Source organism: Betta splendens, chromosome 6 (genome assembly GCF_900634795.4).
Source record: "Betta splendens chromosome 6, fBetSpl5.4, whole genome shotgun sequence".
Taxonomy (NCBI): Eukaryota; Metazoa; Chordata; class Actinopteri; order Anabantiformes; family Osphronemidae; genus Betta; species Betta splendens.
In genome coordinates this window covers 10,445,713-10,465,831 of record NC_040886.2, presented here as the reverse complement: position 1 = coordinate 10,465,831, position 20,119 = coordinate 10,445,713, and the positions used below count along the sequence as shown (strand labels likewise).

General features: G+C 44.1%; 1 protein-coding gene across 6 annotated transcripts in view; it reads left to right on the top strand.

Annotated features, from left to right (window-relative positions):
* The window catches only part of pclob (piccolo presynaptic cytomatrix protein b), a 45,276-nt gene that overhangs the window by 5,388 nt on the left and 19,769 nt on the right, over positions 1-20,119 (top strand). For all 6 annotated transcript variants that reach the window (XM_029154489.3, XM_029154488.3, XM_029154485.3 and 3 more), the window contains exons 5-13: positions 166-888; positions 1,084-1,989; positions 2,119-2,994; positions 3,092-3,874; positions 4,016-5,197; positions 5,320-6,270; positions 6,535-7,521; positions 12,067-12,906; positions 13,123-19,864. In XM_029154489.3, the coding sequence (XP_029010322.1) occupies positions 166-888; positions 1,084-1,989; positions 2,119-2,994; positions 3,092-3,874; positions 4,016-5,197; positions 5,320-6,270; positions 6,535-7,521; positions 12,067-12,906; positions 13,123-19,864 (13,990 nt within the window). The remainder of the gene's footprint in view (positions 1-165; positions 889-1,083; positions 1,990-2,118; positions 2,995-3,091; positions 3,875-4,015; positions 5,198-5,319; positions 6,271-6,534; positions 7,522-12,066; positions 12,907-13,122; positions 19,865-20,119) is intronic.

The window sequence follows — 20,119 nt, the reverse complement described above, 5'->3', positions numbered from 1 at the left end:
AAATATAATACTAATGATGATGATGATAATGATGATAATGACGATGATGATGATAATAAGAAGAGTTAATTCATAAAAAGGGCAGTGACTGTATATCTATCTATCTTTCCATTATACAAAGATCCTGAATAAAACTGTATTAATTGATTGTTTGCTGTAATGCAGGTGAAGGAGTGGTTATGTCTCAACTGCCAGATGCAGAGAGCATTAGGAGCATCTGAGCCTCCAGGAACACCCATGATTAAACAACAAGCCTCACCAAATAAAGCACCCACAGATACAAAAACCCAGGAGATGGAACCTCCCCAGTCGGATAAAACTCAAAAGAAAGACATTCCACAAGAGAGTAAGAAGATGGGTCCTCAGGAACCAGCTGTAAGTAATACTACTACAACTCCACACGGGGAACCTGGAGGGTTCTTTGGTTTTGGCAGTCCTAAAGCTCAGCGAGATGCCACGAAGACGGCCGATTCACTGGGTGGAAAGATGTTTGGATTTGGTTCCTCCATCTTCAGTTCTGCATCCACTTTGATGAACTCAGCTGTGCAAGATGAATCAAAAACAACACCACCGGTTTCTCCTAAAATGCCTGCTGCAAAGGCAACCAAGTCACCACTTGCTCAGCGAAAACAGGAGGGGGACAAACTAGAGCAAGCCCAACAGGCCAAGGTGTCTCCTCTGCTACAAGCCAAAGGGGAAAAAGCTTTCTCACAGCCTACAAAGGAAGCTACTCCATCGGGTCCCAAAGCAGAACAATCGACCTGTCCACTCTGTAAGGTGAAACTTAATATTGGCTCCAGTGAACCTCCTAACTACAACAAATGCACTGAATGTAAGAACATGGTCTGTACCCAGTGTGGATTTAACCCAATGCCAAATGTGTCAGAGGTAAGAAAAACAATAATTCCCACATTTACAGTACTTTCAAATTAAAGTACAATATATAATGAATATCAAGTAAAGTAAGGCACTGTCCATAACCACTAAGGGAAACTCTATGAGTGCTGCAGTCGTACATATTCTGATTCTAGAATGCTTCATATTTTATTTTCATATTTAATTCAACATATTTTATTTTTTTAGGTAAAAGAGTGGCTATGCCTGAACTGTCAGATGCATAGAGCTCTTAGTGCATCTGAACCCACAGGTCGGCCACAAGGTGCAACTAGCAAGGCTTCTCCATCTCCCATACAGACGAAGACACCAGCTCCTAACCAAGTGGAAAGCAGTGAAAATAAAGGTCTACAGAAATCTGATGCATCTCTAAAGAAAGACACTCAAATGCCCGATACCCTGCAAAAGAAGACGAGTTCCACACTTGGCTCTCCTCAGAAGACACAGCATACGACAGTAACACAGACGACTAAGGTTACTAAAAAGTCAGAAAGTGACACACAGGCTAGCCCAGCTCCTGGTCAGAAACCTGACCACACAAGTAAACCTGGAGCTAAACAGAGTAAAGTCACTGCAGATTTACAGCAAGAGTCAGAAAATGTAGCTGGCTTGGCTGAATCGAAAACAGCACCTGCTGATTCAAAAACAGCAGAGTCCGTGACCGGGAAGATGTTTGGCTTTGGTTCCTCCATTTTCAGCTCAGCGTCGACGTTGATATCATCAGTTGCCGATGATTCGCGCAAGACACCACCAGGCTCTCGTAAAATGTCTGCTCCGGGACAAGTCTCTCCTAAGACGTCAGCTATCGGCAAGATTTCTTCAAAGAGTTCACCAACAGTTTCTCCAAAAATGTCACTGGCCAGAGAGCCAAAAACCCTTGCTGAGCAGGAAAAGAAACCAGAGGAACGTCGCAAAAGCAAAGAAGGCGAGACCTTATCACACCCACCAAAGGCAATGACAGGTCTTAGTAGCTGTCCACTGTGTAAGACTGAACTTAACATTGGTTCTAAGGACCCTCTGAACTACAACACCTGTACTGAGTGTAACACCACTGTCTGTAACCAATGTGGATTTAGTCCCATGCCCATGGGAGGGGTAAGTAAATGAATATCAACATTTCATTTACTACAAAAATAGTTATAGTTCTTTCTTTCTTTATCTGTTGTATTTTTTTACCTTATATAATGTCCCTTACTAAAAATCTAACTGTCTAATGCATTTTAGGAAAAGGAATGGCTATGCCTTACCTGTCAGATGAAAAGAGCAGTTGGAGCATCTGAGCCCCCAGGACCTCCCACAATAAAGTCCCAAACCTCACCTAGTAAAGTTCCTTCACCTGCTGCAGTCCAGTTGACAGATTCTCCCAAACCAGCTACACCACAAAAGAAAGACAGTCCAAGCCCCAGTGTGCAAAGAAAGGCGGAACCAGTCTTACCACAGACAAAGGATAAGCTAATGCCATCAGTGCAGACAGGCAAACCAGAAACTGCTGCTGCACCATTAAAACGGGTCAGCCCAACACTTGATCATAAAACACCACAGGCTGGACAGAAGACTGGTCCAGAGAAGCCACAGGATCAGACAGTTCAATCTGGACGCAGGCAGAGTAATGCAGCCGCACAAGAGTCAGGAGGCATCTTTAGTTTTGGTGGCAGTAAGCCTCAACCTGATGCTGCAAAGCCTGCAGAATCTGTGAGTGGAAAGATGTTTGGTTTCGGTTCTTCCATCTTCAGCTCTGCATCTACTTTAATAAACTCAGCTGTTCAGGACCAGGCCAAGATCACGCCACCAGTTTCTCCAAAAATGTCTCCTGCAAAGTCCACTGCTCCGCAGAAGCCGGAACAAAAGGTAACACAGTCACCTCAACAAACCAAGCCTTTATCATCAGGACAGGTTAAGGTCGACAAAGCCTCATCTGAGCCCTCAACAGCTCCTACAGTTCCCCAAAAAGGTGTTACCCAAGGGAAGTCTGCTTGTCCGCTTTGTAAGACTGAACTCAATATGGGTTCCAAAGACCCGCCAGACTACAACACATGCACCGAATGCAAGAACACTGTCTGTAACCGGTGTGGATTTAACCCAATGCCAGATGAAACAGGGGTAAGAACACTCACACAATAATTCAGTAATACTTCTAATTGCACAAAGTCCTGTTCATACAGATGACCTAACCATACATAATGGATGTTTTTTTTAGGTTAAGGAATGGCTGTGTCTCACCTGCCAGATGCAACGAGCTCTAGCATCACAGCCTCCAGTAGTTACTTCTGTTACTCCCCAGATTTCTCCAAAACCACAAAAGAAAGATACCACTGGCCCAGTTGGTGAAAAGACAGACTCACCTCAGAGGAAGCTGTCTATAACAACACAGTCAGCTGCAGCTCAGAAACAGGCCAGCCCAACTCCTTCTCAGAAGATGCCACAGGAGCCGCCAAAAGCATCACCTCCAAGAAAATTATCAGACCAGACCCAACAATCTGACTCTAAGCAGAGCAATGTCACAGCAGCAACTCAACAAGAGTCAGGAGGCTTCTTTGGCTTTGGTGGCGGTAAAAGTGCTGCAAAACCACCAGAGTCTGTGTCTGGAAAAGTGCTTGGCTTTGGTTCTTCCATCTTCAGTTCAGCATCTACTTTGATCACATCAGCTGTTGAGGACCAGACAAAGATCACTCCGCCAGTTTCTCCAAAACTGTCCCCAGCAAAACAGGTTAAGTCCCCAACTCTCCAAAAGAAAGACGAACAGAAAAAAACAGAGCAAGCACAGCAGTCGAAGTCGAGTCCAGTCGTGCAGGCTAAAGTGGATAAAGCTATATCACAGCATGCAAAGACTGCAGGAGGCTCAGACAAGTCTACCTGTCCACTCTGTAAGGTTGAACTCAACATGGGCTCTAAGGATCCACCCAACTATAACACCTGCACAGAATGCAAGAACACTGTCTGCAATCAGTGTGGATTTAACCCTGCACCAAATGTGTCACAAGTAAGTAGGATTGTATCGATTATTTACATAAATTTATTCCTGAAATAGTGATTCATCTAACAAACATTTTTAACCTGTGTCGTATTGTACGCTTGCTTCATCACACAAATATTTTTATTTTTGCTTTGTACTTCCCCACAGATAAAAGAGTGGTTGTGTCTGACCTGCCAGATGCAAAGAGCTCTCAAAGCACCTGAATCAGCAGAGCTTCCACTTAAGAAACCACAGGCATCACCCACCAGAGTGTCCACATCTGCTGCTGCAATAAAAGATGTCAGTCAGAAGGAGGACGTCACTGTACAAAAAGCAGAGGTGCCTGATAAGAATCGAAAGGACAGTCCAGTGCAGCAAAAGAAAGAAGACATTAAAACCCCACTTCAGAAGGATATTACCCAAGAATCAATAGCTCCCTCAATACCTGCAAAGGAGGCTCCAAGTCCTGTTCCAGCACCAACAAAAGAGGAGAAAACTGACATTCCAATCCCCACTCCCCCTTCCACAAAAGAGGTGGTTGCTACAGTTTCACATCCCAGTAAATCATTGCTTACTCAAGCCCCACAAGTTGGAACAGATATTGAAACTTCTCTTCACAAGGAAAAGGATTTGACATCACCAAGTCCTCCAACGATAAAAGAACAGTCTCAACAGAAAGAGGAAAAAGCTGAATTTTTTCAGAAATCAACGGATCAACTAATCAAGACATTTGCTGAAGCAAAGCCTCAACAAGCTCAGATTAAAAATGCAAAACTTGTTGAAAGACCTGCTACACCTCCAGCAACAAATCAAGAATCAGGAGGTCTTTTCGGCTTTGGTAGTCCGAAATCCCATCGTTCAGCCTCAATAACTTCTGAAGCTGTGACAGGGAAGGTGCTGGGATTCGGTTCCTCTCTTTTCAGCTCAGCATCTACTTTGATAACATCCGCAGTTCAGGACGAGTCCCGCACAACTCCACCAACCTCCCGCAAAATGTCTGCTCCAGCACAGGTGTCAGCATCTCCGAAGCCCAGCCCCCCAGTTTCTCCAAGGCTGACTTCCGCAAAAGAAGTCAAAACTCCTGCTGTATCAAAACCAACTGTGGAAAAGCCCCAAGAACAACCTCAGCAGACAAAGGATTCTGCATCAGGACTGGCCAAGGTTAATAAAGGTGGATCAGAGCCTACCAAGCCAGAAGCTGCCACCAAAGGGGCTCAGTCTACTTGCCCACTTTGTAAGGTTGAACTTAACATGGGCACCAAGGATTCATCCAACTACAACACCTGCACCGGATGTAACACCACTGTCTGCAACAAATGCGGATTTAGTCCTATGCCAAACGTAGCAGAGGTAATTCAATGCTACATTTTATTTGAAAGCACTGTAATAATAAAATGTATTTAAACTATTAATAATTTGTTAACACATTTAAGACATAACACTGTTCCTTGTTGTTTCTTCTTGTTCTTTAGGCAAAAGAATGGCTTTGTCTTAACTGCCAGATGCAGAGAGCCCTTGGAGCGTCTGAACCACCCGGTCTTCCCATGATAAAATCTCAACCTTCGCCAAGCAAAAACGTCCCTGCTGCCCTGCAAAAGACAGAAACAACTCCTGAAATAGACATACATAAACCAACACCAGCACCACCCAAAACTAAGCTTGGTGAAGTTGCTGCAGCCAAAGAAACTGACTCTCCAGTCCTTACTGCAGAAATCAAGAAAGTTATGGCAACAGATGCCTCACTGCCAGAAAGAACAACAACATCTGAAGAGAAGGCCAAAATACAACCTGGTGCACCCCAGCAACAACCTGGGACTACTACTGCTAAGTCAGCTTCTTCAACAGAGCAAGGTGTAGGAAAGCCATCCCCGCAAACATCACCAAAACCAGGTACATCTCCAGCCAAACCCACAGCACCACCAGCCCAGCCTACAAAACAGGAGTCAGGAGGTTTCTTCGGTTTCAGTGGCCCCAAAACACAACCCACACCCGCAAAGCCTGCTGAGTCAGTGAAAGGGAAAATGTTTGGGTTTGGATCATCGTTCTTAAGCTCTGCCTCTACTTTAATAACTTCAGCTGTCCAGGATGAACCTAAAACCACACCACCAACTCCACGCAAGCTGTCGACTACAGGCCCCGTCTCTCCTAAACCAACACCACCTGCCTCTCCTAAACCTGCCAAGGACACCAAACCACCTCCTGCCCAGAAACCTGAGGACAAGAAACCAGGGAAACCACAACAGGAAAAGGCTCCTTCAGCACTGCAAGCTAAAGTGGACAAAGTAGATCCATCCATTTGTCCACTCTGTAAGGTCAAACTCAACATTGGTTCAAATGAGCCTCCGGACTACAGTACATGCACCGAATGCAAGACCACTGTCTGCAACCAATGTGGATTTAACCCAATGCCAAATGTGACAGAGGTAAGTCATTGTAATGAGGTTAAAATGGATTTTAATCAATTATTACCCCTTCAGGGACATTACAAATCCATGGTTTTACAGCAGGTCCATTATTTCCATCTGCAATGCATAACAAAATGTTGTTGTATTAAAGTTTGAAAAGATAAATTATCAATTACCTTCTGCCCTGAAATCAATAAATCACTTTAAAGTTTTCCTGTCAAATATTTGCTCTTTGATTTATATCAGTGATTCATGTACTAAAAACTGTTTTCGTTCATTTAGGCAAAGGAATGGCTGTGTCTGAACTGCCAGATGCAGAGAGCACTTGGAGCTTCTGAGCCCACTAGACTGCCTGAAGTGAAACCACAGCCCTCCCTGAACAAAACTGTTACAACATCAGCGTCTGAACAGAAGGATACTCAGACAGAGAAATCTACAGCAGCCAAAACAGACATCACACAAGCAATCCCGCCTAACGAGAAAACTCCCAAAGCTGAGGTCCCATTGCCAACTTCAACTAAAATGACAGATGTGTTACGACAAGGTTCTATTCAAAAGACACAGATCCCCTCAGGTACTGAACATGCACAGGCCCAGGATGTGGTTGGTGAGCATCAGCCTGTTGGAAAAACCCCACACGTACAGCTTTTTAAAACTACAAAGCCAGACGTTACGGAAGACCCTTCAAAACAAGCAGCTGTAAAACCACTACAGCAGCCTTCCAGATCTGCAACGCCTCCTGCCAAGGCTGTACCTTCGCCCCCGCAGCCTGCTAAACAGGAGTCAGGTGGTTTGTTTGGCTTTGGTGGTGCTAAAACACAACCCGCAGCAAAGCCTGCCGAGTCAGTGACTGGGAAGATGTTTGGTTTTGGTTCCTCTATATTCAGCTCTGCATCTACTTTGATCACGTCAGCTGTTCAGGATGAACCTAAAACTACACCGCCAACTCCACGAAAAATGTCTGCTTCTCCCAGTGTCACTCCTAAGGCTACGCCTCCAGTCTCACCGAAGATGGCCCCCGCAAAGGAGACCAAACCACCTGTGCAGAAACCGGTGCCACACGAACAAAGCAAACCTGCTCCTTTAGCACAGACCAAAGTCAAGGAGGCTCCACCAGTGCCTCCTAAAGTGGACGTGTCCACCTGTCCACTCTGTAAGGCCCAACTCAACATAGGATCCAAGGATCCTCCCAATTACAACACCTGCACCCAGTGTAAAAACACTGTCTGTAGTCTTTGTGGATTTAACCCCATGCCTCATACAGCTGCGGTGAGTACAATAAGCATGCATCTTTATATTGCTGTAAATAAGAGTTAGCCAACAAAAAGTAGACAATACATATACAGTATCACACTTTGGTTATTTATGAATAAATTATGAATCATTAATTTGCAATGAGACATTAGAAAATAATCAAAATGAACACTAAATTGCTGGCTATGTTAGATGAGGGTCGTGGCTGTCCGTCCACCGGAGTGGTCCAAGTGATTACATAAGGCCTCGTGAGACGAGTGCTTCAGCAGACTGGTGGCGCTGGAAATGTTTTAAGGTGATTGAGGGTTGTGCAACAGCATTAGTGAGATGGGATCTGCTGGCATAGCAGACTAGGGGCCAGGGAATCTCCAGCCCCCATGAGAGATGTGAGAAGGCTAAGCCTTGTGATATGCCAATAAGCAGAGGTGAAACGGATTAAGTCCAACCCAACACGGTGCAGTACTATCAGGCATTTCCTTTCAGGCCATCTGCTTTGCACAGATCAGTGGCTGCATGACATTCAACTGTTCCATCTTTATTTTCGTTAAACACACATGTACCTGCCTCAAACGCGCTGCTGTGCACAGCGCTATTGTAACTGAGAATTGTGTAACTTGTGTTTTGGGGGCATTAATACTGTGACTTCTCTTGCGTCACATCTTGCAAACTGTATCAACAATAAATGCTATTAACATTTCAGTTCAGTTTTAATGAGCTAGAATGAGACAACACAAAGCTACAGAAACTTAATATGTGGATATATTTTAATCAAATATGTTAGGTCAACCAAGAGTGAAAGTCCTTTAATAGTGGGAACAATGTTTTTTACTGTTTGATCTCAGTAAACAAACACGTAGTTCTGCTAATTATTATTATAATAATTATTATTTATTTTTTTTATTAGTGGTGGTACAGTAGTACAGTAGTACATTTACTACATGCGCAGCTTATTTTTGAGGGGACATAACCCTAAAAGAGATGTTTCTCTTATGTAATTGACACTTATCACATTTTGCTGGACACCAGAGGGGGAAAAGCCTCTGGGAAGAGCTTGTATGATGAAACAGGCAAGCGTGGATGATTGCTGCTCTGTGTACGACGTAGATTTATTTCTCTTAATAGCCGAGGAAAACAGAAATAGCTTGGCTTAATACAAATGGATAGACTGATCCTCCGTAGTTATTGCTGTCCTATGACCTACTTTATCTAAAGGCACTGTGCCGCTTTTTAGTAGAGGGACAGATCACGCTTTTATACGCAAAAAAAGACTCGTAAGGTTCAAAAGAAGAGGCCACTTTCGTTAAATGGAGGCCCGGCAGCAAGTCTGTCCATTTGCCTTTTGCTTGTTCTGCTTCACCTGATGTCGTCAAAGCGTTGGAGTCGTTTGATAAATAGGACACGTGTGTCGTGCCTTTCCAGATAAAGCTTGATGTGTGACGGGGGGGGACGGAATGAGTCACTATGCAGTGTTTATTTGCTGTAGATAAATGAGTGAATTTGCCTGTGATTCATGAATACAAGCTTTAAGTGTTAGGGCTTCGATGAGAGGCCCTGTGAGAATACAGACATACAGAACTATAATCACTCTGAACAGAGACCAGGCACAACCATCGGAGGTAACAATGAAACTATTTCTGTATTTTATTGATTCTCAGCTGCTCAGTTTGTGTTTTCAGACAGGTTTTTATATTGCTCTTTCTTGTTTTTGATGTGATAGACATGTTCCCTCAAGCTGCAGATAATTCCTTTGAATATAAGAAAGCTATCCCTGTTAGCACAGCTCCCTGTGGTTCCACTCTCCTATCTTTACTGTCTATTTCTGCCACACCTTCTCACTCCTAGTCTAGAGCTCATTGTATCCTGTCATGGAAGGGAACTGCACTGCACTGCAACTCTGCATTCTGCTTATTACAGATTAGTGGAACGTGTTCTCTATTATCAAAGGACTTGATTTATGAGGATTTCTGCTCTGTGGGGGATTCTGAAAGCCAAGTATATTAGCCAGCTACAGCTTGTGCCAAAGGCGCCTGCCAGAAAATCAATAACAAAGTTACCAGCTCCAATATAAACTGCAGGAAAGAACTGAAGAGAGGCTGATGAGAGGCTGAGAAATAGCGATGTAGACCACAGTCCTAAGGTCATCGCTTCAGTCTAGTCAGAACCAGTTTGTGTAACACACAAAAGCAATGCAAACTAAAATGTCTGCTCCTGTGTCCGCACCTGTGGAAATGCAAGGAACGCTCATTTCCTCAAGCACATGAATAAATATTTGGCTATTTGAGTTTTGCCTTTGTTGAACCACAGAATGCAGATAGTAGAAAAAGCTTTATTTTCTTAGTGAGCTTTGGCAAAAGGTGCCAAATGTTTATGTAATGTCTTAAAAGTAATCTGTGCCCAGCTGAAATGAGTCTGTTTCCTACGGTGCTGCATGAATGCTAAATCTTGATGTGAATAAAGTGAACTGGCACATTCTGTATAAAGCTCAGCAGATCCAGCCTAATGCAGCTCGCCTGTGTGTCAGGAGCGGAATTTCCTGACTGCTGTCATTGTGAGCGCCTGGTAATCCAGCTCGCAGGCTAATCGCGGGGAGCAGCCTACCCCACAGCTCTCTGCTTTTGGCCCCTGCGCTTTACTCATAAAACAGATTTAATTAGACAAAAGCTCGGATATGTGGCTGAAAGCGCTGCAGTAATGGCAACGCGATGAGATTAGGTCGTTTTGATTCTGAATGAGGCATTTTACTCTCTTTTGCATTCTGAATTAGAAAAAGCGGAGTGAGTTATCAGAGGTATGTTTGTTTTAGTGGTGATTAGTTAGCCTGTCCTTTAACGTGTAGCACACATTACTGGGGTGCATCTGCTTGCGCTGAGGTTTGGGTCTGTGCAATCTGAACAGCTGTGTTTGGGTCAAGACAGTATTTTGATAACAGGAGACCAAGAGACTCAGAATTGAATGGTGATGGCTCAGCCATCTGTGAAGCGGCTGTTTGATGCTTCTCTGTCAGCTTTTCCTCATACACCAGCTCCTTTAAAGTTTGTCCTGGTAAAAGGACACAGGCCTCGAATAGGGAGCAGATCACAAAGTCAGTTTAATGAGCCAGTCAAATGATTCCATTAGAATCCTTTATTATAAATCATTTGCAATGTGAGATTATCAGCAATTGTGTACTTTTATGTAAAGTTTTCTTATACATGTATTTTCTCAAATATCTTTTAAGACAGTTCAGAATGTCATTTATCTTTAAAGGTTTCATTATATTATTTTAGGACTATTTAAAATCAAGGCATACTGTACATTAAGGAAAGGGTCTAACTCATTTTATTTCCGTACTGTAGATAGTGTCAGTGAGTTTGAAGACCTCTATATCCACTCTGTGACATATTCTGAAGAGTAGGAGGGCTGGAGTTTTATATCACTAATCTATCATGTCAGTGGCCTCAATAGTGACAGGAAGATGAAGACCATCTTAATACGTTTTATGACAAACTGCAGCAGCTTAAATGAGGAGAACTGTCTAAAGAAATCGGACAGTGGGAAATTTGAAACAGTGGAATCTACAGTAATTGCTCTCTGTAGCCTCGTTCTTGTGTGTTGCATTAAAGAGCCTCTACGCATACGTAGAGGAAATGTTAACCACAGCAAAGAGTGTGAGCGCGAGCCCCAACCAAAGGGGCGACAGCAGACAGATCAGCACATGCGCTCATGAGCTGTGTTGTTTGTGTACGTCACTGTTTCCTGAGTCACTTTTAATCTCCTCTGTGTATATTTGCAGACGCATTGTGATGCTCTCTCTAAAGTGCATGCTTAAACAGGGTATATGCGTACTTGTGGATGTAGCCCTTCCATAATTAACATCCATGTTTACATATGCTTTTAATGCTCATCATGAAAGCAGTGACTCACAAACAGGATATGTGTATGATGTCTCCTCCTCTGGCCAGTTTACCAGAACTGCTGTCACTGCAGAGACAAGCGCATTGCTGTCTGTGCGATTTCATCTGCTTGGTTGCAACAGACACACGTCTTAACCCATTACCAGATTTTGCATTTCTTTACTCTTTCACGGCTTGTCAATGGAGATCAGACATAATAAGAATCTGTCACTTTGTAATATGAACATTGCTTTTGCAAGGTAAGCGTTTTTATTGCTCTCGTAGATTCTAGTGCAATAGCAGTGAGCATGTTAATACTGGGGACCACAAGCTTCTCCTGAAGATGTTATTAATGTTTTTTTTATTCTGTGTGAATGCTTTTTTATTATCTGGAAGTGTGAGATGCTGAAGAATGGATTTATATTTCTTTGAGTGCAGTGTCAGTGTTTTATTGTGTCATCTTCTTGTCTAGAATATGTCAAAATCTATTCATGTGAAACCTTTTTCATCCACTTTATCACATCTCACCTCATTAGCTCCTATGAGTCACCACGATTTAAATTAGTATTTCACCTCTCTTTTGCACACAAAAAAAACAAGGCCCAGTTCCACAGATCTTTAAGGCCTGTAAAGTAGTAAATCTAGATCTAGATGTTTCTTATAATCATATATTACATTTGTGTTACAGAAGGAATGGCTGTGCCTGAACTGCCAGACTCAACGAGCTTTGCTGGGACAAATGGGAGATGAAAAGGTTTCCCAGACATCACCTGTGCCTGCCAAGATAGAGACCCAGGCCACACCTGTAATGAAAAAGGTAGAGCCCAAACCAACCCCTACAAAGACAGACCTTACAGCTGCAGCCACAACCGCGCAGACCACATCTGCTTCCGTCAAGGACAGACCGACAGTGTCTACTGCAAAGCCAAAGATGGAACCTTTCCATGTAGAAACGGCTACAGCTGCACCAGCTCCCACAGAAACCAAGCTTGAAACCATGATTCCACCCACAATATCAAAGGTTTTACAGGGTCCAGAAGAAAAACCTGCAGAAGCATCAACCATGGCCCCTGATCAACCAACGTTAGTGACACCAAAGGCCGGAATTGTAAAGTCAGAGGTTTCCAAAGCTGTGACAATGGAAGATGGTGAAGAAGCAGTGAAGACCAAGATTACTGTAGCAGACATTTCCAAGACTAAAACAGATCTTCCACAAGTCAAAGCTGAAGCTATTGCAGCAGCTCCCACTGTTCTCGTGACAGAGACAGCAGCTGTCACCTCCCATGTTGCTGTGGAAGCTCCTACGATTCAAGCTGTTCCCGAAAGTGAGACTAAGGCAGAAATCAAATTAACAGAGGCAACAAAATCTTTACCTCAAGTTGACATGCAACCACAGTTACAAGAACCACAACCAGTGTTAGAAGCAGCTAACACCAAAGAAATGGCCATTAAGCCTGTTCACAAGATTATCGATGACACGTTCCCAATAGAGAAACAAGCAGCATCTACAAAGGACATTACTATCAAAGTAAGAATGGGCCAATTGTGGACTGTTCTAATAGAATGTTTAATTTTATGTGATTGAAGGATTAATATATAAATTAGACATTATTTTAGCTCTGTAGAACTAATAGAATGCATCTTGGGGAAAATTATGCTGCTTCACACTATATCAATTTTTTATCAATATTATTTATTATTAGAAAAAAATCAAGATGATATATATGTTCCTTTTTCATTTTAGGAACAAGAAAACCAACCAGAGGAGTCCATGAAGCAGAGAAAGGATAGTTTACCTGGACAGATTATATTGGATAACAAAGATTCCACTACAGCTACTATTAAGATAAAACCCAAAGCAATTGAGCTTCAAGAAGATCAGCCCCAGATTTTACCAATAATGCAGGAATTAGAAGATATACAGGTGGAAGCCATTACAAATGAAAGTGATATGAATGCAAAGTCATCCATGGCAGTACAAGAGGAAGCTAAACCTGAGAGAAGGCGTCTAAGTGTCCAAGCAATGGATGAGAGCAGTGAAAGCGAGCTCACAACATCACCCTCCCCTAAAGTTCAGAGGAGGAAGCTAAAGGTGACAAATGTATCATCCAGCAGTGAGGACATCAAAACTGAAAGTGCTGACTCGTCGGGAGAAGATGAGGAGTTTATCCGCAAACAGATAATGGGCATGGGTGGCGAAGAGGAAATGTCTCTTTCAGAAGATGAGAAAGAAAACGAGGCAGCTATCCGAAACGTTGAGACTGATAATGCCTCAGTCACAGCCAAATCCCTGCCAGGAAAAGGAAGCCTAGATAATGAAGATATCTTAGGCAGAAAAGCCCTCCCAGAAACAAACACTGCTACTACTCAAAATGTTCCAGAAAAAATACCCAGCACTACTCTTAAGAAAGCTATTCCAGTCATGAGACAGAGACAGAGCACTGATGAGGAAGTAGAGAGCATCACGGAATCTCTGTCAAAGGGATCATCGAGTGTACAAGCATCGAGCATTACACCAGGATCCTCGCCTACGTCAGCCTCTTCTTTGGAGGAGGACAGTGATAGCAGCCCCAGTCACAGAAAAGTCAAGGGGGACAAACAGCATCGAAAAGGTAAGCACAGACAACCGACCCAACCCCTGCCCACTATTGAAGACTCCTCTGAGGAGGAGAAGATGAGAGAGGAAGATAGAACAAAGCATGGTAAAGACGAGCACCGAGGCTATGGTCAGCCCCTATCTCCAACTGAAGAAGGTTCCTCTACAGAAGATCTTAGAGAAGTCACTGTAATGGATGAAACCAACAGAACATCTGGCTCAGAGTACTCTGGCAGCATAGAATCAGAACCAGAAACTAGGCAAGCTGTACAGAGAGGACGTAAACCATCACCAACAGTCATACCATATATTTCTTCTGATCCATTTAAAGAGAAGGACACTATGACAAGATCTCTGAAGAGTGCAGAAGAAGCATATGAGGAAATTATTCAAAAGACTAAAGCTATTCCAGGGGAGAGTCCTCCAGATATTGAGCCACTCTTTGGAGGAATGCCAATAGAAGATTACCTGTATGAATCCTTGGTTGAAGAGCCTGAAATTAAAATAAGTGAATTCCAAGAGGAACAAGCTAAAGAGGACGCAAGCTCTGAATCTCACAAAAAACTCAGGTCTCCAGAGGAGGTTTATGAGGAGATGATGCAGAAAAAGAGAGAATTACTGATGATAGAGGAAGAATTTCAACAGGCCCAGACTGCCATGGAATCTTCTTACCTAGAGGCTTCATTCACTGGTCCTTCCTTAGTTTCTGAGACCTGTGTGGTGACCATACCCACAGAAGAGTCATATCTGCCTGAGTCATCTGATACGCTACTTACAGAGGCCGAAGGCAGTGAAGTGCCATCTAAGAAAAAGAAACGACCAGCTCCACCTCGCCCCTCTGAACCTCCTAAGCGCCCTGAGGTGACAGTTGTTCCCAGTACTCCCAGTGGATCAATTAATTTCATTAGGCCTATGGTTCCCCAAGATCCTGCTCTCAGAAAAGCACTGTTTCCCATACCAGACCTCAAGATTACACAGTGTTCCTCAGGAGAAGAAGAGGATGACAGTCTTGCAGATGAGTATGGCATTGGCATTTCATCTGATATTACCCCTAGTGATGACTCTGAGACTAAAGATCCGTCCATTAGCCCACCTTTGTCTGACACTACTGAAACTGAGCCTTTTTGTGTCATCTGTGAAATTCCAGAGCCCAAACCTATTCCAACACCAATATCAGCTCCAGAACTGACAACTACACCTTCCCCTGTATCACCAGTGTCACCTCCAACTTCGCCAGCTACTCCAGACTCCAGTTTAGCTTCCAATGCCACATCCTCATCCTCATACCAGGCTCAAACACCTCTTTCATCAGATTCAGTGCCTTTGTTTACACCAACACCTCCACCTTCACTCGGAATGCAGTCGCCGCCAGAGATCTCACCAGTATCGCCTGTCACAATCACAGCAGAGCCATCCACTGCTGGTTTGGTCTCTCATCCCACTCCAACTACAGTTATAGTTTCAATACCTGATGTGGTGTCTGATCCATCCAAAGCTCAAACAGCTGTAGTGGTTCATGGTAGGGCTCCTGTAAGTGAACCCCCAGCTCAAGGCCCAGTGGATGTTCCCACCCATGAGCCCGTTGTAGTCCAAATGCCAGACTTGGTTTCATCTCCATCTCAGGTGCCTGTCTCAGCTCCAGCCGTTACACAGATCGCACGGCAAAGTCCAGCACCTACTGTTGTGTCAACCTCACCTGCAGCACTGGTAACAGCTAGGCCTGTTGCACACTCCAGTCTGGCGTCAGTTCATGTTTCTGCTCATACCCCCATGGTCTCAAGCCCTGGACCAGTCGTAGTCCAGATGCCTGACCTGGTTTCAACAACAACTCCAATTTCTACACAAACTACTCTACCAGTCTCAGTAGTTGTGACCACCCCAGCTCCAGCCCAAGCCAAAGTGGTACACTCAGTACCTGTACAACCTGCCAGACCATCAATGAGCCCAGTGGTGGTTCCAGCACTCCACACAACAGCACCAGCTCCAGCATCAACTACTATAATCAAAAAGAAGGTCCCACCCCTTCCTCCTCCTCGATCTACTTCTGTGTCATTACCCGAGTCAACAAATACAGAACATCTGCTTGCAAGGACTGTTCAGCATGTCACCCCAACTGCCACGACCACTACAATAGCTATGGCAATCTCAACGGCTAGCCAGCCAATGCAGTCTGTAGTTGTGGATATACAGCCAAGGATGGAAGATATGCAGCCAGGGAGTGTGACTGTTCCTCATATGGTAACTCCAACCAGGCAAGGACATGTAGTCATCATAGTGCCTAGCGCGGAAAACACATCACTGGTTGGACAAACTCAACACATAGTTAGCACAGAGTCAGTTCCCTCCCCTGCCTCATTGACACAAAGCAGTAGAATAACTACTTCAAAAGTTCCAGATACACCAAGGTCAGCTACAGCTCCACTAGCTACTATGGTGTCAACAGCGCCAGTAGCATCAGCTCCACCCCTTCCACCTAAACCTGTGGCAGATACAAAAGCTGTAGACACAGTGGAAATCCTAGTAGCAGATACTCCTACCCCACCTCCTCCTACAACACCTAAACCCACCGTTTATCCAAAACCACCAGTTCCCACTGCTGTGACACTAGCACAGGTTTCTGTCACAACAACCGGACTTAGTCAAACTTCCAAACCTCCTCCCCCTATACCACCTAAGCCTATATCAATTCCAGCTGGTTTAGTTTTCAGCCATAAGCCAGGAGAAAGCATTAAGCCACCTCCTCCCCCCGTGGCTCCTAAAGCTGCAACACTGCCCAGAACCAAGGAACCTCCAAATGCTCTATCACTTAGCCTGACACAACCTGTGGAATCGAAGTTGGGTGTAACATCTCCTAAGTCTCCTTTGTCTCCCAGACATGTCAAATGTTTGCAAACCTATGTGGTTATAACCCTTCCATCTGAGCCTGGTTCACCAACTGAGGGAATAACAGTCCAGGCACCTGTGAGACGAGGGTCAATTCCATCTACAAAGGTGTCAGGGGTACGGGCCACACCTTCAGAACAGAAAACACCCAGTGAATCGTTCTCAGCACCGGCTACTATAAGAAGAACCTCTGTCCCGAGTGTCCGACATCCACCTCAAATACCTCCACCTCCAACTGTGCCATTGGAGACAGTAATGCCCTCTGAAGTGGTTACTGCAAAAGTGCAAGCCTCTGACTTTGTGCCTCCGGTACCATGTGTAGCTGATGTCATTACAGTGTCATCATCTCAGGATAGAGCCATTGAGGTACGCACTGTACCTCCTCCAATTAAAAAGGCTTATTCACAACAGAAACCAATTACTCAACCACTGCCACCACCTAAACCAATGCCAGAGTCGCAGTTTGTCACAATTTCTCCTGAACCACAAATTTTCATTCAACCACTAACAGTCCAAGCTGCAGCCCAACCATGTTCTATACCATTTGTGGGCACAGAGATTGTCGAAGTTCCAGTAGAGGTTTCTGTTGAAGCCGAAGTTCCGTATGCTCCAATACCAACTGTACCTGTTCAATACCAGCAACTTACAGAAGTTTCTGCTGTACCAGTGCAGCCTGACGTACCTTTATATGTAGTAGATTCCCAGAAGAGACCAGTCACATACCCCTTAACATCTTTTTATCCACAACCTGAATTGGAAGCACTACAAAAGGAAAAGGACATTCCTATTGAAGTGATTGTCACTGGGGGAGTTACAAGATCACCAAAAACTGGAGTTAGTCCTGTTCCAATTCATGATCAACATAAAGTAGTTGAAGAGCAAGAAGTGCCCACTGAGCTCCCATCAATACAACAACCTGTCCAGCCACTGGACTTTCTGCCTGTAGTGACACAAGAGCTCTTTATGTTGCAGCCACATCTAGAAAATACAAAATTCAAATTACCTACAGATGTCATAACGGACAGTGGTGGTTTAATATCAGGTCCAGAAACAGTTCTTCCAGCACCTTATTCTTTACAAGCGGAAACCAAAATTACCCCTCAACTTGAAGAAGCTATAACAATGCCACCAACAACATTCACACCTGAAATTACACAACTGTCTCATGTGACAGAAGTCAAACCAGTGGCAGTGCAGCCGGAAATACCTCCTGTAACATATATACCACAGATTTATATACCACCCTCAGTCATGTTACACTCAGAATTACCACAGGAAGCCACAGGATTGCAACCTGAACGTGAGAAACCCACAGATGTTTATATGAGAACAGCTACAATATCATCATCAACACCTGTGATGCCTCAAGTAGCAGCTGAAATGTCATGTGGAGTTGTTACAACTGAGGAAACCACCAGTAGGAGAAGGACATCGATATCCTCCATTGCACAGCCACCATACACCACAAGCGACATATTTACCTACCCCACAGAATATGAAACACCCACACAGGTAATAACAAGTGAGGCATTTGGTGCTACTCTGAGAGAATCTATAAAAATGCAGCAGCCATTTGGACTGGCCCAGGTAGTGACCATGCCAGCTGAAAAAGATATTCCTTTTGATGGCTACGATGCTCAAGTTCCGTACAGAGAAAAACCTATTCCTTCAACAGAACAACAGCCAAGAATGTTAACTTATTCATCTGAATATGATCAACCTTTGGAGATAATAACCACTGAGGCTTACACCAGGAGAACATCAGTGCCCACTGCACAGGACATTGCTCAGGGTGTATCAGCTCCAGTCACCATAACTAAAATTCACCAGGAATCTATAGAAAGCCAAGAGTTTCGAGGACCAGAAAAGGTTGTCTCCAGTTTGAGTCACATGTATGCTTCCTCAATTTCGACCTCAGGTCAGCCCCCCGAAAGCCTGCCTAGTCTGGTCACTCAGGTGGTCACCACTGAGGTCCAGAGGACCACTGTTTCTGTGGTCCATGAAAGACTTTCACAGCCTCCACCCAGTGTAGCCATCACTGTACAGCCAGATATGGTTAAAGTCCACCCTCCGCCAAAACAGAATGGGAAGGTAATATATCCCGGTGATGTTATTGATTTACGTACTATGAAGGCTGGTTTGAAGATGACAGAACAAGGAATGGATCTAACACCGCCTGATTCATGTCGACACTCTTTTTCAAGTGACTATAGCGGGCGTCAGATCACAGCAGTGCAGCCCGAAATTGTAAATCTTAGTCCAGAGATCACCCCTGCAACTACACTGTCATTGGTCACGGACAGCATCACAATAGTTACATGCACAGCCACTATTGCATCACGTAACAGCATTCCAGCAGAGAAACCACTTGACTTGCAAGGCCCTGTTACGTCGCCTTTGCCTCTCACAACATACAAATCATTTGAACCACTGGCACAGATTGTGTACAGACCTGTGAACACTCAGCCCATGGTTAGTGCTGTAACATCCACAGCTCAAGATGTTCCCATTAATCTCTCCTTTGGAGCCCTTGTCTCGCCGGGAGTCAAGCAACCAATGACTTCAACCTCAGCAGCTGTGACCAACAGAGGTCCTGTTCTTTCTCTAGAGGCCACAGAAGCCATGGATCTGTCAAACTACAAACCAGTGAGAGCTATGGTAGCTTTGTCCAGCACAAGTCCAGGAGTGGTGACCACTGTTGTAGAGGATGATGGGACTCCTGTTGACCTTACAGCTGGTAGAAGTGTGTGCTGTGATGTCATTTACAAGCTACCATTTACTGGAAGCTGCAGAACACAGCCTGCAGTTACTACACAGCCTGACAGTCTCTACCAGGAAGATGCAGGAATTTATGGCATCAAAGGCATGAATGGCATTAAAGCATCAGTGACCCAGAGCAACATTACAGATGCAGAACTGCTTACCTATGAGCCTAAGAACGGCTATGACTATCTGAGTGGAGCTCCAGACGCTGCTATAGACCTCACTGCTGCCAAACTTTCTGCAGGTGAGTATGGGGATTTCAGATTACTTTATGTGATCTTTTTTTGCACCATAAACATGTATTTAATAGATTTGTGAGAAAATTGAGAGTGAGAATTTTTTTTTTACTATAAATACAGTATGTGCAATTCTTTGCTGTTTAAGTTCACTATTATATGCTCTTCTTAACTTTGCTACGTAATTTGCATGTTTTATATTAACATGCTTGTTTTTGCTTGTCTTTCTTTGTTTTGTCTTTATACAGATGCATGTCTGTGCC